Source organism: Hypomesus nipponensis, chromosome 9 (genome assembly GCF_054491055.1).
Source record: "Hypomesus nipponensis isolate SF chromosome 9, ASM5449105v1, whole genome shotgun sequence".
In the NCBI taxonomy this organism is placed as follows: domain Eukaryota; kingdom Metazoa; phylum Chordata; class Actinopteri; order Osmeriformes; family Osmeridae; genus Hypomesus; species Hypomesus nipponensis.
Window position 1 is genome coordinate 11,894,066 of NC_140369.1, and position 23,798 is coordinate 11,917,863.

Sequence of the window (23,798 nt, forward strand, 5' to 3'; positions counted from 1 at the left end):
GTGATTGAGTTTTTTTAAAGAGAAAATAAACTTCTTAGTTCTTATTGAAAATACATTTGTCATCTAAATAAATGTCTGAAGTTGATAATGTTTTACTACACTTATTTTTGGAATCCAAGTGTTCCTTTTGTATTTTTTACCACTGTTCAGGCCTCATTTGATTAAATGCATCATTGACTTTAGACAGTAGATACAAAGCTACATGGGAAAACTGAGTTGGTTTTATTTGTGTCATCTCAATGAACAATGTATGCAGTCACTTTAATTTCACATTTCACCGTTTTTTATAAGGTCTGAGCCATTTTTATACCTCGATAGACTATTGCAAAAAGAATGCAATCACTGCTGCTGAAGTACTTGATCCATGTGGTGAAACCTCATCATTAGGCAACATTAGTGAAACCTCATCATTAAGCGACATTAGTGAAACCAAGGCATTATGTTTGTGTCTTTCTGGTGTTTCTGTGGAACTTAGTTGGCAGTGTGTGATGCATCATTTAAATCATGTTTCAGTCACTAATGCACAGCAAATTGTAATTAAATTGAATTTAATGTGTCAATTTGATTACTGTGGTTGTAATTTATATATCAATGTATTTCTAATAGATTTCTGTTCCGGCTCCCCTCTTTTTCTCTCTTTCTGCCTATATCCATTTTGTGTCTCTGTAGTTTTTGGATAAGCCTGAGGACATGTTGCTGAAGCACCAGGCCAGCATCAACGAGCTGAAGAGAGCGCTGAGGGAGCCCAAGTTGATGAACCGTGAGAAGCGTCTGTCAGGGTCCTCCCCAGGCGGCACCCCAGAGAAGAAGGCTGTGAGTGGGGGGTGAGGGTGGGAGGACCGGGGGTGGGAGGACCAGGGGTGGGAGGACCGGGGGTGGTCCTTTGGAGAGATCCATAGCCTCTACTCTATTACTAGTAGTCCTACTGTCTATGTGACTTGAGGCTGATAATGCAACACTGCCTGTCATTAATATTCCGTTTGTTATTTATGCTCAGATTACTTAGCACTCGAATAGGCTTACTTATCACTGGTGCTGAGAGTGCCTGGAGATTGAGGCAGCAGAACATGCTTTGGTCCATTCTTTGTAAAAGAGGCATGACTTTATCCATTCCAAGTTATTCAAACTTGAAGATCTATTATGTTAAAACAAAAAATTGAATCTAGAACAATAGATGTTGAGGTTCGAATTTGTGTGTGCCTTTACTGTTAGAGCTGTCAGAGAGTTGAATGATGCATCTCTTTTCTGAAGAGGAGGCTTCATAATAAAGAGCATACAAGAAAATTGAACTTGTTGTTGTAAAGAGGTGCCTGGCTGTATACTTAAGTATACTAACAATATAACTGCAGTGATATGTCAAGTTTCCAAATACTAGAAGAAAGGAACTTGAATGCAACATGAATAGCAGACAGCAGTAGATTTTAGTTTTATGGAATGTGAGGTACTCAGAACAATCATATGTGTTGTTATTGTGCTGTCACCTTGATTGTCTGGTAGTGAGATGCTCTTTTTGTGTCAAAGCACCCTGTCTCCAGCATCTTTTATCTCTCTCTTTGTGATTGTTCACAACACTGTACCTAGATTGCGCTCTCAAAAAGGACTTCCGTGACAAGAGCTATCTATGTTTTCTACTGACAATTTCTCATCTCCTGTCTGAAAACAATCTGATTATAGTGCCGGGGTGTCAGACACCCTTCAGGGCAAAAAGCTCAATAGATTTTGGTCCTGAATCTGAGGAAAAAATGTAATCCTTTGGACTGAATGCTGACAAAGTTTATCTCAGAATCCTAGAGGGTAATACTTACCAAAGATATTCAGGAAATCAACGCTTTGATGTTGTTGCAAATGTTATTTGCATTGCAAATGGCCCCTTATTTGGTTATGTAGTTGGCAACCACACAATGTAGGTAATGAGGATTGGTAGACTCTCCCAACTCTTTTCTCTTCTTAACTTGCGTTTCCTTTAAACTATTGCATGTAAACACCAAGAGTACTATGGAAAGGCAATACAAATGAGCTGCCTCTTCGGAGTTAACATAGTACAGTACATGGGTAACAGGGTTAGGGCTCTAATATTTGTTCTGCACTTTCTCCTCTGCCCTCTCCTGGTGGGGTTTAACTCTGCCACCGGCCCCCCAGGAGGGAGGACTGGACCCTGTAAACAGTATATCTGTTGAGGGCTTCACCCAGAAGACTGTGGTCACTTCCCCAGAGGTTGCACTTCACTCTTCTACCTCACAAAATACTATAAATTACAATAGATTTTATATATAGGATGTGGCACTATTGCATTCTGTACATTCAAATGCCTCTATTATCCCTTTCTACTGCTACTGTGTATAATATATTCATGTAATTACTTAGTTTTATGTACTGTACTGTAGAAATCTGTGATTGCAGAATAATACCTTAAAAACCTTTACGTTGCTGAAGGTACCCAATATATTTCACAAAGTTAAGTTCATACATTCGATGTGCAACTGTATTTCTTTGTTTGTAAAACATGATTGTAGCTCTGAAGCGATGTTACAGTTGGCAACTCTAACTGTGTTTAATCTATACCAACATGTAGGGCTCTGAGGAGTGGGTATTGATTGAGAAACAAGACACTTATCAGGACCCTGACTGGAAGGCAGAGAAGGAAAAGAACAAAACTCGCACCTCACCTCCTCCATTAATGTCTGACTCCTCCTGGGAGAGAAAGAAAAAACCTGAGAAAGAAAGAGATAAAGCCAAGATGATACATATTGAGGTTACAGGAGAGGATGGGAAAGAAACGAGAACCTGTATAGATGACTTTACCTCGTCCATATCTAAGGAAGCCTGTGAACATCCTGAACAAAGGTTGAGTAACAGCAGTCGTTTTGTGGTGGCATTAGCAGACACCCCTGAATCTCCCAAAAGGGATTCTCAACGTAAAATACCCCCGGCTTCCGATCCCTCTCCAAAGAATGACATGGTTCCTGACCCACACAGAGGAAAGGAGCAGGAGCCCCACAGAAACAGAAAAAAGCGGAGACCTCAAAGTTTAAACCTGGGAATGTCCACAGAATTTATCTATGAGAAAGAGGGGGATGGCTCCAATGAAGAGGACCAGGCGTCTGACGGGGAGGAGAGGTCTTCAGAGCTAGAGGGACCAGTCTTTCATCCTGAGAGGCGAACAGCAGGATCAGAACAAAGAGAACTCGGCCCTCTTCAAGATGACCAAAGATCAAGCGAGACAAAGCAGAAGGCCGGCCCTGTGTTTGATGACTACCAGCTAGACCATAGCACATCGCTAGGCAAGGACAGGGACACTTCTCCTCATGAGATAATAAATCCTGACACAAGAATGGACCCAAAGAGTCCATTTAGTGAAAGCCAGTCAGCAGACCAAGGACTAGGACCAGTGAATGGCCCGGGAAAGGCTGAGCCTGACAGTTTGCCTGCACAGTTTAAAGATGAGTCACAGGTCAAACAGAAAGGCATGGCTGACAGTAGAGACTCCACAGTGTCACAGGTGAGACAGGTCAGGATACATGAGAGAAAGGCCAGCAGCTCTGGAGGAGAGGATATTGAAGGTCTTGCATCAGACAAGGGTCAGAGAAGGTCCTTTCAGAGACTGTCGGGCAGCAGTCAGTCAGAAATAACCAGGATTGTTCCTCTCAAGCCTGAGAGATCAAAGAGTGTTGCCTGCAAGGATGAGAAAGACATAGAGACAGAATGTGAGAGTTTTAAGGAGAGGATTTTGAAACGAGAGTATCGTTGGTCAGTTGGTTCTCCAGAGGGATCCGAGTGGACGGACATTCCCGCGTTTCATCCTGCGTTTACCCTGCCGTCTTCCAGCTCCATTGCCACTAGCGCTTATCCAGGACAACAGGTCCACTCGCTAACCTCCATTCAGAGAGACATGCAGCAGCACCCAGAGGAATGGGGCCTCGCTGATGTGGCAGGTCAAGTGGAGGATAAAACGGAACAGTTGGTTCAGTCGCAAAGCAGAGCTGCTTGGGAGGATGCGTACCAGCCAGCGAGGGGACCCACAGAGAGTCATCTGCTCAGCTCAAAGGCTTCAGCGCTCTCGAAAACGGCTCCTCCTGCCCCGCCAGTGAAAACACAGAAGGCCAGGGAGTCTGGACTCATACTCCGGAACAGCCGCAATGCCAGCAGGGAGCCTGGCCAGGATGCTGCCAAGAAGAGACACTCGGTAACTCTGCTTGGCATCTGCTTTTCAGTCATTGGAAGCAAAAGCATCGCATGAGCTTCAGACAGACTCGCACACCCATTTTCTTTTTTTGTTTTTGTTTTCAGTGACTTGAAATAATATACATACATGTAACTTATACGTGCCTGTATATGAAGAAGGGGGTGGAGTGCTACTTATTACACAACTTATTTTGATACCGTCTCATTGGCTGATGCAGTAACAATACCATTGGTGTATTCATGTCTTTTGAGTTTGGACTCTAACCCTTTTGGCTTCCCCATGTAGTCCCGTCTCCTTGCCTCCACCCTGAGCTTTCCCTCTCTGCACACCTGTTGCAAAAAAATGAAAACTAAAATGACAAACATTTAGAAAAATGTCATACTGGCTTTTAGATCAATCCCCCCTCTCAACCCGAATTTCCTTTCAACTCACTGGATAGTCTTAGCTTTGTAAGAGGGTTGCAAGGAAACAAGGGCTCTTGCATCTTGTGATAGCTCTGATGATTTATCTACATGCTGTTTCCAAGCTGAAATGCAGAGGAAATAATTGATCTTCTGAGATGGTTTTAGACATTGTTTAGCACTGAATTAGAGGAAGAAAAATGAGAACAGAATATTATGCACCTAAAAGGCGCTCTATATGGCACACATAATTTCACACAATGTTGAAGCATCATACCAGAAAACAATATCCCAAACATACTAAGTAATTTCAATGCCATCTTTCAACTATTTGATTATACATCAAACATTTCATGTAGCACCTTAGAGGGTGATCATAATCCATCGAATACAAGCTTTACAAGGATCTCAAGTATAGAATGCCTTATGCTGTCTTATAAAGTGCATAGCATTATATAACTGAGCCAGGCAATGAACAGTCATAGTGCAGCTGCACCAAAGCTCCTCTTGCCCAGCACTAGCACACTGTGTCGCCATTTCACAGTTGGTGTCATTAGTAGTGGGAGCCTGTTTGGCAGTTGGATGAAAGGAATAAGATATTAGGCCAATAACTAACACCATTTCCACACTTTCATTTAAATTAAGGTCCTGGACACATTGGCATGGAGAGAGATGTGAGATCATTGTATGAGCTGCCTTGCCAGAAAGTTAAATGCATAGTAGGGAAACATTGTTTTCTGAAAGACATGAACTAAGAGGGCTTCCAAACATGTCATGAAATTTAAATTATCCTCCTTTTCATGCCCGGGCTGGCTTTGAAAGCACATTGATGGCACGGCAATCAAACACAATAATGTGGTGATTGGCATGCTCAACTCAAAATTCTCAACTCTCTAAATTATCTGTGTGGTTTGGCATCACTCACTAAGTCTGTCATTAGCCAATGAGTGATATTTCTATGCTGCAAATACTAACTAGACCATACAAAACTATACTTGAAATACATTCATTATACATATGGTATGAAACAACAGCAATTCCAATGGTTCGTCTGTAGATAGTCATTTCATGTATAGTGTTGATGTAAGTTGTCTGACCTCATGAATTGGTAAGGGGGTGAACTGTCGTACGAACCTCATGTATTTCTGAGCATGGCTCCTTCAGTAGTTCAGTGTGTTGGTAGGAAGCCTTGCCTGCCTCTCTCCTCTGGTGGTCAGAGCAGCTAACCACTGGTGGCTCTCCCTCTCCCTCTGCTCTCCCTTCACAGGAGCCTCTCTCCACCACTGCCATTTACGAAGAGCAGCTAGCTGATATCAAGGTCACTACCTTTTTATAAACCTGCCCTGAGTGGTCCTTTCATTCTTCCCCTTGCTCTCGATGTGCGGATGAGCCCGCTTTCACTCCCTCATCCTCTCCTACCATCATCCATGAGGAATGCATGCTGCCACTGAGTGACGTCAGACTGTATTCGCTTCTCCACTGCTCTCTTCATTTCCATGAGCACTGTATTCAGGTAGAATTATTCATAGATGGAGTGCTCGTGACATGAAAGTTGGAAGTAGAAATGTGAAACGGTACAACCGCTGAGTGGATGAGTTAGCCTCTTTGAATACATCGGAAAAACCCAGGACTTTCATCTGAGGACATTGCCTGCTGTCCTCTCAATATTGTTCATCTCTCCACACTCATGTTGTTCTAGTGCGGGTGACAAAATGCATGTCTAGAAAAGCTAACCTTGCTGTGGTTGTGATATACTGTATTACTCTGGTCCAAATGCTTCATAACAAACAACAGAAAGTTGTTGAGTCCCCCCCAACCAGGGGAATGTCATCCCATTAGCCCCTGGCATGGTCACCTCCGGAGTAGCAATCAGGCTGCCGCTTTGTGACACAGGCGTGGCGCTCCTCTTTGTCATCTGTCTCACCCAGAGAGAACCCTGGGAGAGGAGGCCTCGGCCAGGCTCTGTTTCCGAGGAGGACCAGGAGCGTGACACTAGCGTCTGCATGAAGGAGACCCACTTGGGCATCGAGCGTAAATGCTCCAGCATGACGGTCAGCTCCACGTCCAGCCTGGAGGCGGAGGTGGACTTCACTGTGATCATGGACCTCCACTCAGAGGTGGGGCAGTTCTCCGAGGGTATGTCAGAGCTAGGAGCCAAGGAACACCAGCCGGAGGTGGGCCGGGAGGACTTTGAAGAAACCTCCAAGTTCTACTCGGCCCGTCTCATGGGCTCCCATGACAAGTTCCCTGTGGAGCAGAGGGCCCCAGAGGAGCGTGTGCACCATGAGGTAGAAGCACACACGCATCGCTTCCACCCCACCGCCATCTTTCAGAAACACCACGCGCCCTGTGACAGACTGTCACCTCGACTCATGCTTTAAACCACCACTTCCTCAGTTGGACCACTTTCAGTTTGGACTTTTTTTTATCCTTTTTCATTGTTTCATTGTGCTTGTTGTTGTGAAATTCTTTGTAAAGTTTATTTTGTTACTTGCTTTTTTTTTCCTCTGTTGTTAAAATGTCTTCCTATGTAATTTATTAAATTCATTTGTTTTATGGTTTCTGTCATTGACATACACTTTTATTAAAGTTTATTCTCATAGCATTTACTCAACCATTATCAGCTTTTCTGGATTTTAACAATTCTTTTGACAGTCTTAATCACACAGTAGTGATTGGATTGTGGCTGTGCTCCGCAAAAGGATAATGCTAATAAGATGATATTATTACAATGTCTTTAACGTTATCATCTACGTTTTCCGTCACAGCCCCCCGTGGCCAGGAAAGACGCCAGTGCTGTGAATGTTGCCCACATGCTGAGGAAGGCCGACTCCAGGACTGAGACACACACTAATGGCTCTGAGCCCACCAGCCACAGCATGGATGGCTCTCGTCAGGTAGGTCTGCAACCCCCAATCTGCCTCCTCACACTGACACTGTTACACTCACACCACTGGCCCTTGCAATTATAAAAATAGTCTGAAGCGGGAAGATCATATGTGAATAGCTTGTGCGGCAGAGGACAAATTATCCATATTTTTTGTGAACAACATAGACATCGCCATTTTGTAAAAGTAGAACGTGCGGATTACTCTATGCTCTTCTATTGCTTGTGATTGGATTTAGTCCCATAATCTCTGGACTTGAAGCATTATCAGGCCTAATTGTATAGTTATGAGGCGATTAAAGTATTGACAGAAAATTAATGAGAATTATGAAAGTAAGCAGGAGTTCCATTCATCTCCAGAGTCAGAGCATGGATCTGAGGCTGCCCCACAGGTGCCTGATTAAAATGTAATTACTGCCTCTCCCTCATGCCATTCATCTGTTGATGAGGATGAGATGTGGCAGTAGTCTTGAGAGGATGCCTTTGAAGTGCGAACACCTCACTCAAGTCCCTGTAGGTGAGAGCAGTTTTGTGGCTGTGCTTGTCATGTGGGATACCATAAGCCACAGTATATGTGTGTGTGTGTGTGTGTGTGTCTGCAGCAAATGGAGGATGACATCACCTGTTTGGAGACAAAAGCCTCCTTCACTGACGTTGCTGAGCCACTAGAGGGTGATGTGGTACGTGTTTCTTGACAATAGCAGAAGGGCATTGCTTTTACTGTAACGGCAGGATTTGCATGTGTCATAAATAAACTTTTGGAAAATAGCTTATGCTGTTTTGAATAAGGGCATGCATTCTCACTAATGCTTTGACACTCCCTCATCATATGTAGGCTGCACCAAATGTAATGGGTGCCTTCATCAGAGAAAGGATTAATGTGAAACATTCAATAAATGTTTGATCTCATGGTCTTTTTTGCATAAACCCTGATACAACTTTGTCCATAATAATGGCAACCCTGATTTTATGTTACAAATATTGTCATTAACTAAATCATTTGCTTGTGTTTTTGCACTACACTCATAGCTCCTGACACTGTATCACAACAGCAGCAGAAATGGCTAGAACGATCTATGTTAGGTTGATGCAATGTTGGTGCATCATTCGGTTATATTACAGTAATGTATCACTGCTGGTCTACTTATTGACCAACTGCTGGCTCCATATGGTCACATGCGTTGATGCCTCATCAAATCATTGCTGCTTTGCATGATCCAACCTACTGTTCTCCTCTATAAGACTTGTAGCTCTGTTTGACCTATCCCCTGCTTCTCTCTCTCTCTTTTCTCTCTCTCTCTTTTCTCTCTCTCTCTCTCTCTCTCTCTCTCTCTCTCTCTCTCTCTCTCTCTCTCTCTCTCTCTCTCTCTCTCTCTCTCGCAGGCAATGTTAGGCAGAAAGGAGACAGCAGCTGCAAGTAAAGAGAACGGATCCCCTGTAAGTGGTTAAAATTAAATGGATTCCTACGCAAAGTTTTGTGTGTAGAATAGGTACATTACAAATTCTTAATTCCAGCATACATTATGTGTCCTTTCACTACACTATGCTAGTTGCAGCACTGCATCTGTCTGCGGGGGTTAAATAATACTGTTATTGCAGACTTATAGCCCAAAGTAGAGTTGTACATGCTGTTGATTTATTGTCTCTGACAAGGTAATAATGGTTACCTTAAAACAAAGCCCCTGGCTGCGGAACTGAAGTAGCATGTGAAGCATGTGTGTTTGGGGGCCAACACTAGTCACACAACAGCCAAACGCACAAACAGTGTTTTGGTTGTGTGATAGCACGTTTTGGTGTGTCTGTGAACAGTTTGTGTGTCTTTGCCTTTGGGGCTGTTATAGCAGTTATTCTGCCGGAGCTGCTGCTAGGTTAATAGTATGTGTTTGCTGGCTGTGCTGCAGGTGAAAGCAGCTCCCCTGGGGAGAGAATCTTTAGTGTCCCCGCTGACTGTCACTGCTGAAAATGTCACCTCAGCGACCACCACTCAAGTTACCAAGGTAACCTTTCTTTTGTCCCCGGCACCGCTGTAAGTGGTGGTGAAGGGAGGGAGAGAGCCTCTGGCTTGACCATGTCTTGCACATCTTGCTGTAATCAGTGTTTTTCTGTGGTCTCTTCAGCCCGGTGTGTTTGTTTTGTATCAGACAGTGAAAGGGGGCTACTCAGAGACCAGGATTGAGAAACGGATCATCATCACGGGAGACGATGATGTGGACCAGCATCAGGTGAGCGTTCCAAAATCACAACATAGTGTACACTTGTCCAATAAGTATGCTAGATTTTTGGGTAGAAGTGTTTCTAGTTAGAAACTATTATTAATGCATGACATGTACAAATTGTGTGCGTGTGGCTGTGTATGTCACTTCTCCAGGCCCTTGCCATGGCCATACAGGAAGCCAAGCAGCAGCACCCTGACATGCTGGTGACAAAAGCAGTGGTTGTCAGGGAAACAGAATCGCCAACTGAGGAGAAACACAGAAAATCTGAGGTAGGTGTTCCCGATTTTGAATGTACTGTAAGTCTTTACCAGTCTGTCTTTTAATGGACAATATGCCATGATCAGCCATGTGTAATGCTGAGTGAGGCTGAAGGGAATATTGCTTTCTGTTTCAGTCCTGATTGCTCCTGGTGGCTCCTGGGACTGGGGACAGGAGTTGGGCCTTGTCGTCAGTAGCCTGACCCACCCTACAGTACTGTAAGCCACCACTGCAAGAGGACTACCTGCCCTACAGTGTATACAACACAACAGGCCGTGCTACAACACAACACACCTCCTCTTTCCGTCCCTTTAGCCCAAACCGACTGTGATTTTGCCTCCAACCCAACATGGCCTCCCCTATCCTCCCCAGACCTAACCCTCCTCCTCTGGAACATGTTTATTGCACCAAAAACGTGTACATGACAAAGATATTGCTATTGTTTGCATTCTCACAAGTGGGAGGTCTGTCTTACTTTGATTGACATGGTGGTTCATGGTAGTTCAAATATTATTTGGCCCTTGATTTGTACAGATTTATTTAAGATCCGTTAGAATACAACTGGCCATGCCACGATGTTACCCACCTTGAGTTAAAGCGAATTGACTCCACCCCCCCGGCAAACATTGATTTACTTGTAATACCCGATCATAAATGTTACAGGAAGTCAATACCCCCCCACTTACATATTGCTCTCACATATGGTTACCATGGAGATGCTACATGCTGACAACATGTATTTAGCATGAAAGAGGGGGTTTAGTTGATAAGAGGGATGGGGGGAGGGGACAGGCAGGATGCATTATGGGGCCAGTGGTGATGGTCAGCCTTTAACGCTTGTTGTTACAAAAGTGACACATATATTCAACAGCTCTCTTATTAGCTTTTTACATTTTTAATAACAATAGAAGATCAAATTTATGCCCTGTGTTTGCTTGTTTATGAAATGAATTAGATTATCATAATCACTTGCATGATTCAAATAGTGTTGGGAATGAGAAATACAACATGGAAGGTGTCTGATGTCCATAGGAAGAGCCCAGATGACTTAACATTGAGACACACATACCTGAAAGACCATGTGGATTACTGGTGATGTGCATGCCAGCCGATGCTGATGAAACTGAAGGACATTAGGACAACTCAACACAAGTGGACTAAATCAGCACGGACGAGGGGCTTGGCTTACAGAGTGTAGCAGTAGTTTTCAGTCTCCCCCTGAAACAAACTGAATTACCTCTGTTGTTCTTACCCCATACTACCCTTGCAGTAAATCTTCCATTCTGTTTGTCACAAAATGCTGGTCATGTAGTCCATTCACGGTTATGACTTTTAAAGCCAATGAGTGGTTTCATATAATGTTTTATCTAAGAAAATAAAATGTATGTTTTTTAATTTTTTATTACTTGAGTTGTTTTTAAGTTATGGGTAGGAGTTTAACATTTGTATTTATAAGAGTGGTGAATGTGAGAGTGTTTTTTTTTCCTTTCAAAAAAAGTGTATCCTCTTTTGTCCCAGACAAAGCCTGGATTTATATTGTGATATGTTGAAGCCCCAAGCTCATCTATATGAAAAGACAAGAAGCTGAACTGTAGAACTGTTACAACTGGGATTCCCTTTCTGGTCCATGTTCCCATTGTTGAGGTGTCAGCCTCTAAATGGCCACTTGTATAGAGGGTTGCTAATGCCCTTAAAATCACGTCTATTATCCTTAGCTTTCTGTACATCAGCCAATTTGAGACATTGCACAAAGAGTGATGTGAAAGGTACATTTTTAATAACACTATGCATCTAACTAACTAATGGAAAGGTCTCGTAGGGATCTTGATTCACATTTGCAGTGTTGCTTTCATAGTCGTCTTGTGCTACTCTTAATCAAAGCGGTATATCCCACTGCTTGTGAGACTTGCAATAACTGTCTCCTGTAGTCACCTTGCTAATCTATTATTCGTCTACTAAGAGGAGAAAACTGTGAACTGTCATGCAGTATTACCAAATCATACCTGATGGAGTTAGTTATGAGTGGAGCTCCACTACACAGTGTATCCATGGCTTTGTCACCCTGCCTGTCTAAATTAGTCTACTCTCACTTTTTCTTGTTGTGACTGTGTGGAAGCTTTGGACTCGTCTTACCTGCTGTTAACTTAAATCTCTGTGAATTCTCTATGTTAAGTCTCCTTAACAATGAATTTGTATATTTTACTCTATTTTATTTGATCTTATTCTATTTTATCTGGTCAAATGACACTGGATTGTTGTGAAGGCAATTGCTTACAGTGATAGCAGCAGTTATTTGAGAGAGATCTCTGTTTTTGGTTTATTCTCTCTGAACAAGATGGTTTACTTGCTATAAGCAGTGGGAACAAAGTTGCTATGTATAGCTGATGTGGTGGGTTGAAGAGTGGAATGCATATTATTTATAAACATTTTCTATATCATTTCTTATGTTTGTGGATAAATTACAGTATACTATTCGTGGGATTTGGCTGGGTGCATTTTATAACAAACACGTTAGAAAGTGAAGCAGTGCAATATTGTTGTCATACTGATAATGGGTGTAATACTGTTTTAGGAATTGCCACATACTGGACTACTTACTGTACAACTGTACATGAGGCTCTGAGGTCTTTGGTTTCTTCTGAGGTGACCTTTACCCCTGAGGCCTAAGGAAGATACAGAATTAAAAGTCCTGGTCAAGCACTGGGCACTTTGACTTCAAGTGTTTCACTTGAAACCACTCTTCCAATAGCTTCCACCTTACAACCCACCACAGCCTTTTGCTCTAAATTCCCCTAGTGCTTGGTGGTGTGTGTTTGCTGTATTTGCATTCAGTCTAAATGGAAAACATACATGCATAAATAAATGTCTCAGTGCACTTCAACCTGTCTCCAAATGACTGAGAATTATCTGTATTGTGTTGGAAAGACACCAGAGTGCTCACACCACAATACTCATGCTACAATGTTATATTATTATTTAAGACTATATTGCAACATTGACATAAGTGAATTTTACACCTTCAAAAGATGAAAAGCTAATATTAAATTTAGTTTAAAAAAAATTGTGACTATGTGGCAAAATGAGTTACAATTCAGTTACTTGCCCTGCCATCAAGTGGTGTTTTAAAGCGTTGCAAGTGGAAAAACTGGACCTCTAGCACAACCAAGTGGATCAACAATAAATTGCACCGTTATAAAACAGCATAACTACTGGGTATATGCAAGTAGACAATTTCTTATATAAATCAATAAACTTTATTAACAGTATATAAACAACCAACAACAGCAAAAACAAATAAGGGGCATCATGTGGAGTATATGGATGGAAGGACCAGTAAATCTCAGAGGGAACAGGAAAACACCTGCTTTTGACAGAATAACAGACATGAATCTAGACATATTGGATCTGATAGACAGACCTGTTTTCTCTTGCATGTTGACAAGCCATTCGGTCACTTTGCAAATGGACAGTAAAGGAGGTGAAATAGTCATGCTGAGCAACAATTATTTACTGTATGAAATATTTGAGTTTTCACATAAAAACCAAGTAGTTCGGCTCTTTAGAAAGGTTCTCTTTTGATATAAATGATCTTGAGTGTACAAAAACGTATATTACACATTTTGATGTATGATTCTAAGTCAGAACCAATAGTCTACACATCCCTTTTACTACGAACTACCTGCACTTCACTGGATTACAAGCTACATACGGGCTGTAGCAATCGCACATGGCGCTGAAGACTATGGGAAAGGAAAATAACAGCAGCATTTACCTTTTGTAAGAATGCAGACCCAAAACAATGTCTCAGGCATCACATGTTACTTCTCAACCATGCTTGACAGCAAAAAGCTGTGGAAACACACATCCTTATATGGAATGAGCATAGCATTAAACAAGCTTATCTGCACCCAACACCCTGTCAATTAATGCGGTGAGCACACATACAGCAGCTGCTCAATAGACTAAGTCAATATGTTTCTAATGTTCTTTTTTCTCCATATACATAGTTTAAGGCTCTTTAAGGACCTGAGGATTTTGAACATATGATGAGGCACACACAAGGCAAAGAATAGCTCTAGAGTAGACACAGGGCTTGCTGACAGGATGATGGGGGGTGAGAGGGGATCCGATGGCCGTGGGGGTCCAGTCACCGGTTCAAAACAGTGGTCAAGGCAGAGGGACCAGCGGGAGATCAACTCCAAACCCAATAAGGACCATATAACCTCCTTGTTGAGTACTGCTTTTCTTTAAACATGGACCTGCTTGTGTTTTGAGTCTCACTAATGTCACACAAATAGCTTCAGTGCTTCATGTTTTGTGAAGTTTGTTATGAAACCACAGATCATTCAGACTTTCTTTTCCATAGATCCAAAACAATCAGCTGCAATTCACTTCTGATGATTCACCTGTTCTGATGTTTCAGTGTCAAAAGAACCTCTATATTTTCGCCATGCAATTTACGCCTTTTACACCCGTGCCCTTTAGAAAAAGCCCAAACCAATTACACTTGGCCCAACAAAAATCTATAAAAGCCAGACATACAAAAGATGCATATAAGACATTTTTTTCGGTTTTCCATGAAAGCTGCTTTGGTAACAACAGAGTCAAGACATTGGTCGATTTCCTGTTCTTGCCAGGGTGCTGAAGCGGGCTATTCCCCCTCATTTCAATAACATGTTTTTCAGCCTTGTCTGCCTGCCTTGAGAACTAAATGAATGGAGCTAGTTACACCAGACTGAGCTGTATTTCTGCGGCTGCGTCGACTCCACATCAGAGGCAATGTTTGCTGGGAGCACTTTGTCATAACGATGTCCGTGCTGTGAAAGACAGTGCTATTGTACTGAGGGCAGATAGAGTAGAAACCTTGGATGCCGAGCCAATTGCATTGGGACCTGAAAAAATGTATAAAAAATGAATGAGTCTGTATACTCTGTGTCATTTCAATCCTTTAAGCTGGTGCAACTGCATGCTTTGCTAATCAAAGCTTAAGCATATATTTCTGAATACATCAGCTATTACAGAGGCTTCAAGTGAAACTGTGAAAAAACCCAATATACCCAATTCAAACTGGGATTTTTATAGTGTATACCCTTGTAAAGGGTTATTTTAGTAAGTAATATACACATGTTGTAACTAACTATAAATAATATACAAACATTCAACAAATCCAGTTATTCTTGCTCCTTCCAATCTTACTCTTCAGGGAACATTAATAGGCATAAAAGCTTTCTCTGTGGCCAAAGACAAAAGTCTTGGACTATTCTCCCTGAGGGTATAGTTCACTACTGACCTGGTATTCTGGGAATGGTTATCTGCCTGCTACTGCTCCCCTCTCCTCCCTCTCCAAATGGTTTAATCTGGATGATGTACTCCTCATCAATGGGCAGAGAGAGCTCCACTGAAGTGGTGTTGGTTTCCATGACACGAGGCCGGCTGTGTCTATTCCGCTTGTAGAGCACCTGAGCAATACGGACGGAACACACAGGTCAGAGATCACACAGTGGAGACCATCACAACAAGCACCATTTCCGGCTAATCTTTGCAGGGCTCTCTAACCTTGTACCCGGTGACCTCAGACTCGTTCTCAAGTGCTTTGACCTGCTCCCAGTTCAGAATTATCTTGGAATTCGATGTGTTCCACATGACTTTTACCGGCGGCTGGCTGGGGGCTGGGAAACAGAAATACACGACCATCAGAATCAAAAGGTTAGAACGTAATAGCTCACCCTGGCCATAATCAGATTCCATGCTTACGTGGTTTCTTGGTGGTGACATTGACAGTGGTGCTAGGAGGCCCCGCCCCTGCAGTGTTGTACGCCCTGACTGTGACGTAATACACACTGCTTCCTTTTACCCCACGAATAATGGCCGATGTCTGGTTCCCCACTGTCCTCTGCACGCTAGCTGTGTCTTCCTTTTCTTGAGTCTCCCAGTATCTCAACTGAGACAAAGGGACACAGAACCACCACAAAGATGAATGCTGGACAGGACATTGCAAAGTCAATTTTCCTTCTACAGTACACACTCTCAATGGACTGTAACTGCAGGGAGTTCACTTGCACCGTAAATTGGTATAAAATAAGCTTTACTTCCAGATGCTGTCGCCTCGTGTACCCTCAGCTTATCACGGCTAAGATACTTTGGTTCTGGTTACTTAGCCCTAGAAATAAGGCTGACTTTAAATTGCATGGTCAAAGCCATATCAGTATGTGCTACATTTCCCAGCTGTCAGGTTGTCTGAGAACAGACTTCCATTGTCACCCCTATGTCCTGTCTGAAACAGCCTCCATGCTTGACAGCACAAATATAATATGTGTTTCCTCATAGGAAATATTTGCTCAGGCATGGTTCTACTGTTTACACTTTGAATGGTCAACAAATCATAATTCTATCACTTTAGGCATTCTGTGGATGAAAATGAGATCTGTGTTCTTAATATTGAATTTAAATGACCACAGAATGAAAACGACAATGAACCAACCAAGCACAAAGACACATTCTTTGAACCAACTTTGAGAAATGGATGATGGCCTACATTATGCACTATTTTCTCCAGAGCATTTCATAAGCAGATCAATCAGAGTAGTCACAGTAACAGTTAGCACTTAAACTAAACTAAACTAAACACAAAGACGTGACCAGGCTACATCTGCATTATTATAATTATATGCAGAAAGCTATTACAGTAGATGTTTTATGCTTATGGCGCAAGGGTTGGCAACAGCCATAAAAGTACACAATATGTATGTGTTTATAATCGCATATGCACACACATGCACACACTACATACACACACACTCAAATAGATGGAGAAAAAAATAAAAATAGTTATTTGCTTACTTCATAACCGAGGACTCTTCTCTTGCTGGTGTTCCAGGGCAGGGCTTTCCATGAAACTTCAATCTCCGAGGCAGACAAGCTCCTGGCACGGATTCTGGTAGGTGCTCGGCCAGGTTCTGGAGTGAAAGTAAAAAGACTTAGAGGGACTTAAAAGTAAAAGACTGCTTTGATGACCCTTAAAGTGAGTCCATCGCTTTCATGAAAGCTTCAGAGGAAGAGCCATCTGCAGATGCAGATAGGAGTGCACGGGCTGGAGAGTTTCTGTGACAGACACTCTGCAGAGACAACTCTTCAGTAGTAATCCATGCTGGAGACTGACATGACAGTGCTACAATATGACTGCCATGACATCATTTGACCCACCTTCTTCTGCAGAATAGATAGTTGTGACGGGTCCAAATGGGCCTTCCCCTTCGTTGTTGTAAACTCCAACCTTCACCTGGAAGGGGGAGAAGGGCTGGATGCTCTCGTTTTTGAAGACATATTTTGATGCCTCTGGAGAGGGCACTGCAGCTTGCATCCAGCCAGTGGCCCCATATGGTCTGAAGGCCACCACATAGCCAAACCCTCCCCCATTCTGTTGCTCTTCAGGAACAGGCTGTAGGGAACAAACACACACACACACACGCAAACACATACAATGGGGGTGCATGAATGCACACGCTCATCAATAATACAACTCCCTCAGCATGATACCTCTATTCAGCTATTGTTAAGGCTAAAAGTACATCATACATCACATATTTATTGTGACTTTTATTCTATAAACCAACGGTCCCTGAAGATAAATGGCCCAGAAAGGGGTTTTTTAAACCAGGGAAAGTGGTGCAGGGTCATTGCTCGTAAATGGGAGACATTTTAAACAAACAACATTTGTAGCGTCTCTATGTAATCAGCAATAAAAACCACACTGACATTGTAGCTATCTGCTGGCACATCAAACATAACATAGTCTGAGGTAACTTCAGATTCAAGGCTAAATGAACACTTTGTTGAGCAAAAGTTATTCTTTAACTGAACCCTTCAATTAGAACACCAACATGTACTCAGCAAAACTTTCACAACAGTCAATAATTTCAAGCACACAGAGAAAATATTTTGATGAAATAGGCTTTACAGAAGAAAAGAATATCAGGGAAAAGACCATCTTTGAAAAGTTGCTTGTGACTTTGGAAGAACCATTCTGTTTAATTATCTTATTAAAACCTCAAAGGCATTTTTCTTTCCCCAGGGTGACAGCAGCAGTTATTGCCTCTCTGTTCTTAAAAATGAAAATGCCATACATTAAGCCAGTCTGCTGTTATTAATGAAACTAGGGCCCAGATCCTCTGAGAATAATGGCGTCTAGCTTCTGCGGCTGAGGGACTATTGCACTGTAACGGCTTGCTTACCTCCCAAGTGATGACTAATTCAGAGCGACTGCCACCACCTCCGCTCACATTGGCTGGTGTGACCTTCGGAGCTGGGGAAGGAGAGGATCACCTTAATCATGCTGAACTCCACAGCTCCATCACAACTGACATTACACATTCGACAGAAAGGACATTGAAAACAAATTCAATACCAGGTCCATCTTGGCTTCATATTATTATGACAAACACTATTGATTAGCAAATCGTACTAATCAAGCATTGATGGGGAGATACATGGGGTAATGTGCTCATGAATACGTACAGGTCTCTTTAGTCCTTGCTTGCTTGGATGGCTTGCTTGGCTCTCCAGTCCCAACGGCGTTGCATGCCAGGACTCTAAACTCATATTCCACCCAGGGGTTCAAGTCTATTACAGTCGCTGTCAGACGACGGCCCCCCACCACCTCAGGAACTGGCAGAAAACACACACAGCAAGCCGCCCCACCACTCAGTATGAGCCCACAGTATTCAGCAGAGTGTCCTCCAGGCTGACAGCCCAGGTGAGCCCCCTCCACAGGTACACAGGACTAATCACTCACTAGGACACAGTGTACTCAAACACCAAAGACAAAACACACACCTCAAGGGTGGGCCACATAGTCCAGAGTAGTTTATGTGTGATGACATCAGTTCTGATAGAGAGATTATGCTTATAGTACAAAAGGAATAACACAGCAATTTTAAATAGAAGGGCATGTAACTTTAATGTATATAAGAATTTGAGACGCCATTGATGACCACACACTCCCCTATTACAGACGAGTTACTGAAAAATCACCCTTTCAGCTGTATCAAAAGCTCTTTTCTATGCTATCAAATGACAGACGTCCCTTTACAGCCCATAAGTGGGCCTCTAATTTTAAAAGTCCCACGGGTCAGATGTAACATCGGCCAATGGTCACGGAACAATTGAGTGCCATTTGGCATTGCGGCAAAATCACATATTATTCTCACCGGGGAAGAGAGTGGAACACTGTCCCCTCCTCCATGTGATTTGCTAAAGCCATGGCTGGTTGGACAGAGAGCTGGAGCCTACCTGTGGTGACAGCCTGCCAGCCCAAGGAGAATGGTGTCCTGGCCTGGATGGTGTAGCTGGTAATTGGACTGTGATTATCTGGGCCAGGCGTCCAGGAGAGGGCGGCTGTGGTATCAGTGATTTCTTCTACATGGATGCTGGTGGGGGGCCCTGGGGGCCCTGAAACATAGTACAGCCAAGTGAGCCGGGAGAGAAGGAGAGGGAGAGGACGGAAGAGATGGGGATGAAGCGGGGGGGGGGGGGGGGGGGAGATGACCAGAGAGAAGAGAAAGTTGGTGTTAAGGAGGAGGGTATTAAAAGCTGAGCAGTGGTACCCTTATCAAAGTTACCTTTCAGTGCTGCAGCAGCTGAGGGGATTTTTGTGTAAAACCTGGGGGAGTTATGTTATCTAATGAGATTAGACATTTTATTTTTCTTTGTAAGGGAGACACTACTCATCTTTTCAAAAGATTTTTAAAAAGTGTGAGCTTGATCAAAGTCCACTAAAATGACATTTGACACTTTTCCAATTTTAGGTTGCATAGACTTGTATAAATGCTATATCTCAAATATTATTTTACATGGATGATGTAACCATGATGACCACTCAAACCATGCCGACCGTGGCATTCAATGACCTTTACAGACAGACAGTTGTTCACAAAATGAAAATGTCATGCCCATTAGATAGAATCCCTAAAAGAATCATTGGTATTAAGGGATGATTAAATTTATTAATTTGCTAGTAGGTGAATGAAGTCTTGCCTCAATATTTAGACTGTGAGAGAAGTACATACCTCTGACAACCAGGTCTGCAGCAATGGAGATACTGTCCACTTTGGTCTGCACTGCACATGTGTACTTTCCGGCATGTCGTAGTTGGATGTTTCGAACCATGATGTCTCCAGCTGAATGCTGCTATCAACACACACACATAGGTACACACACACAGACACGCATTCACACACACACAGACACGCATTCACACACACACATACACACACACACACACACACACAGTTCATTTTTGTAATACAAAAAAACAACATAAGAGCAGGAATGTGTTTCTTATCATTATTGTTAGTATTGTATCTGCTGCTCTGTCTTGCAAAGGTAACAGAAATCCAACAGGTTTACAAAAAAATATCTACACTAACGTATTGATGTACTGAATATGTCCTGGTTTCAGACAAGGAGTAGAGATTTTGGTAATTAAATAATCAAGCAACGCTTACTGTATATTCAACATACCGGTAATGTGTTATTTCTTTCTGTAATTACCATCTCTCTTCTACACTATGAGTTGATCAGCATAGTAATAAGTGCCTTCAAGATAAGGGATAAATTGGACTTAACAACAGCTTTGGCACAATTACTGTGAACTTTTTGGAGGTTTATATGGAATATCCAGTAAATGCATGTCTTTCTATTAGACTCTTATGCCTTAGTGATAATTATGGGATTTAAAATAAAACAGCACTCTCATATTTTGAAGCACGATATTTCAACTCAAATATACACAGTAAATGAGCTGTTTTAGTTCAAACACATCACAGAAGGTGAGCTTTCCAAAAGGACTCCTACTGTAACTCTGCTTAAGGAGAGGAAGTGTGGGATACACTGCTAGATGTACATTGGAGTTTAAAATAAATCTCCGCCAGCACTTTTCTGCCCATAAATACAAAGCCTACACTGCAGCTGTATCTATTATGACCTCACTTACACTAAAAGAAGAGAAGTACATTATTGATGTACCAATGTTTCACCAACATCACCTATTGACCTCTTCCAATGTAATTTCTGAAGAGGTTGAAAAATCAATGTCTCTTTAATGACATATTTTCAAGAGAGTGCAGTAACATAAATAAAATATAAGCAATCTTCAATACTCTGTAGTACATTCGTGTTTCTAACTATTCATTATGCATTGCAGTCCCTCTGACAAGCATGGTGTAAAACCGTGGTAATACAGCACCATTTCTCAGACATGACACTTTGATTATAAATGGGAGGCTTGATAGCCCGGCAGGTTCCTGGAACGGTGAAAATATTCAGGAGCTTATGCACTTACACCGCCCACTTTTTCAAAATATCCGCCGTGGCTGCCAAAGTGGATCAGCTGCTCGTTGAAGAACCAGGTGAACTTGAGCTCCAGGGACGGGTCATGAGACACCTGACACGGCAAGACAATGCTCTCTCCCACGGTGACGTCCAGGGTGGAGGGGAGTGTTGTTATGATGGTGGGCTCTGGAAGACAAAATACATTAGTGATTGGCAATTACCTGATAAAACACAAAGTTCAACAGTTCAGTGGTATTCCCAATGCATTAGCAGGCTTTGCTAATGGCTTTGGGGAGGGACCTTCCTGATGATTCTTACTGTTCCTATTATGATCTAAGCATCAGTCTTATACAGTAATTGTGTCCGGTCCTGCTAAGGAGAATGGTCCATGAACAATACCTGGACGAGAACTACTTTACTCCATTGTACCAGGGGATGGCTTCTTCCTTAGCTGTTCTCTGTGGAGACCCTATTTGGCTTTCCTTCCTATACCTAGAGAGATGCTCCATGTGTCACTGTCAACTAAATCTTCAGCCTGCAACTCCCAAATCTGCTGTTGAAACTCCCTGAACGAGCGTTGAGGAAAACAATCCACAGGAGTGTCTGCTCTTCCTCTTCTTAAGTCTCTGCTGCAGCATTACTTGTTGTTTCACCTGGGACTGAAGCCAGGTCCCTCGCCTCCTGCTCAGAGGGAGCAGCAGTGCAGGAAGAGGAAGGGAGGGAAAGATGAGAGACGAAGGAGAAGAAGAACACGAGCTGCTTTGTTTGGATGCTGCGTGGTGCTCTTCCCCCTCTTGGGGGTGCTGCAAGTTCTCTGTTGAAATATCCACTCTGAGCACAGAGTAAATTACCCATGGCAAATGATCCCTGGACAGGCATGGATTCATGCAGAAAGTGCCGGCAGTGCAGTCTTCAACCAGAGTGAATTCGATACCTGCATTGTATGCCCCCAACTCAGAATGTGATTTATCTAGTCTGTTTTTGATATCAGAGGAGTGCTATCAGCTGGTAGATATTGCTGTATCCAGAATGAAAAGATGCCTTAAAGCTTTAGTCCGTTTTGCTAGGATGAATGGTGAGCTACAGTAGATAGAATCCATAAATTATTATAAAAAGGCACATGCAGGAACTGTAGATGGTATAAAAGTGTATGGATCTGGAAGTACCTTGGAAAAGGTGAGTGCAAAAGCCGTGTTTTCATCAGGTTGAGAGAGAGAGAAAAAAAGAACTATTCAATGTCCAGTTGTTAGGCAACTGGTTTCATAGAATGTATGAATTTCCATTTGGTTCAACCTTCATGGCTCCTTCAATTGAATTTTTAGCCCCTCACAATGAAATATTCAAATGACATTTCACATGCTGTGTTTGTTCTCAGATTCCAGTCTACCAATAATATTCTTCATCATTTATTTCGACTTACATTCTGAGACTGACAAAAGGGACCTATTGTAAAAAGAAAGGGAATATAACTCTTATTATTGTACTCCATCATCTGTGACAGATTGTATGGATAGCTAAGGCTGGTTACACAACCCCCAAAGAGCAAGTCAGCATAATTTGATTGATATCTATCATGTATAATGCCTTGTTATGTACCGTCATTGTAAAGAGAGAAGAGCCAGGCTCGCACTAAGCAGGGTCAATCATAGACAAGATAGAGAGCACATAACCGTGCTGACAGACTGCACGGCATAGCAGGCACTGCTGGGAGGTTGGGCAGGCCAGAAGTAGAATAACAAGAGAAATTGCATAGTAATCACAATAAAGTGAGAGGTCAGTGACGAGGCTGTTTGTTTGAATGAATGTGGATCTTTTGCTTTGCTCTCTGCGGAGAGAGCACTGACACGCCTCACTCTGCCAGCACTGCGGCTCATCCCACAAACAGCAGCCATCATGAATAATGCTCGCACAGCCAGTCGAGGACGAAGACGCCCTGCCCACACCCACTGAGACTCCCTCCCAAGTTTAATGGCCCTAGGTGGGATGTGTAAATGTGTACTCTTCTCTGGTGTACATACTCTGTGGGCTTCTGCTCAAGGGTGGCTGTGTGCACTTGAATAATGCATATTGTATTGAGGAGTCTTAAGGTTCAGGAATTTCACAGAGCTGAACATTTTAACCCTTACAGCTCAGATCCACAGACCGGGTTGTTGGCCACCAGGGTTAAGGGAAACACAAGCAGTTCAAAAAGGCTTCACTGGAAAGTCAAAAGCAATGTCATTACAGTAACCAGTGACAGTACAGTAATTGCAGTCATAATTGTATAACATTGTAGTAGGACATTCAAACCACTGTTGGGAAAAAATGATTGAAGATGATTGTCTCCATCTTCAATCTTTGAATATAAAGTGACTGTCAAAATAGTCTACTAGTTATAAGATGGGTTTAGAGATAAACTCATTAAAAACCCGTTTATCAACTCAGAGCAAAACAAGTCCCTTCAAAGGAAATCCACATATTCATCAAAGGACACAAATATATTTCAAGGTCAAACCTCAAAGGAATCTTTTTGAAAAACCTTGTGT

General features: G+C 42.5%; 2 protein-coding genes across 10 annotated transcripts in view; one reads left to right on the forward strand and one right to left on the reverse strand.

Moving 5' to 3' along the window:
• The window catches only part of LOC146272959 (uncharacterized), a 44,931-nt gene extending 32,105 nt beyond the window's left edge, over nt 1-12,826 (forward strand). For 4 of the 9 annotated variants that reach the window (XM_084704916.1, XM_084704920.1, XM_084704918.1 and 1 more), the window contains exons 13-22: nt 670-813; nt 2,573-4,183; nt 5,852-5,902; nt 7,353-7,481; nt 8,074-8,151; nt 8,855-8,908; nt 9,373-9,468; nt 9,613-9,693; nt 9,840-9,956; nt 10,082-12,826. In XM_084704916.1, the coding sequence (XP_084561042.1) occupies nt 670-813; nt 2,573-4,183; nt 5,852-5,902; nt 7,353-7,481; nt 8,074-8,151; nt 8,855-8,908; nt 9,373-9,468; nt 9,613-9,693; nt 9,840-9,956; nt 10,082-10,087 (2,367 nt within the window). In that variant the 3' untranslated portion in view covers nt 10,088-12,826. Of the gene's footprint in view, nt 1-669; nt 825-1,212; nt 1,217-2,142; nt 2,215-2,572; nt 4,184-5,851; nt 5,903-6,512; nt 7,190-7,352; nt 7,482-8,073; nt 8,152-8,854; nt 8,909-9,372; nt 9,469-9,612; nt 9,694-9,839; nt 9,957-10,081 lie in introns of those variants that run through there. The other 5 variants (XM_084704924.1, XR_014766574.1, XM_084704921.1 and 2 more) reach the window with 5 other exon arrangements.
• A 350-nt stretch (nt 12,827-13,176) lies between these two features.
• cntn4 (contactin 4) overlaps nt 13,177-23,798 on the reverse strand; it is a 50,489-nt gene continuing 39,867 nt past the window's right edge. Inside the window, exons 12-23 of the mRNA XM_084705775.1 lie at nt 21,766-21,839; nt 21,284-21,459; nt 20,010-20,130; nt 19,234-19,392; nt 18,460-18,609; nt 18,177-18,247; nt 17,149-17,383; nt 16,786-16,901; nt 15,700-15,886; nt 15,502-15,614; nt 15,236-15,404; nt 13,177-14,837 (exon numbers count right to left, since the gene is read on the reverse strand). Of these exons, the coding sequence (XP_084561901.1) occupies nt 14,746-14,837; nt 15,236-15,404; nt 15,502-15,614; nt 15,700-15,886; nt 16,786-16,901; nt 17,149-17,383; nt 18,177-18,247; nt 18,460-18,609; nt 19,234-19,392; nt 20,010-20,130; nt 21,284-21,459; nt 21,766-21,839 (1,663 nt within the window). The 3' untranslated portion in view covers nt 13,177-14,745. The remainder of the gene's footprint in view (nt 14,838-15,235; nt 15,405-15,501; nt 15,615-15,699; nt 15,887-16,785; nt 16,902-17,148; nt 17,384-18,176; nt 18,248-18,459; nt 18,610-19,233; nt 19,393-20,009; nt 20,131-21,283; nt 21,460-21,765; nt 21,840-23,798) is intronic.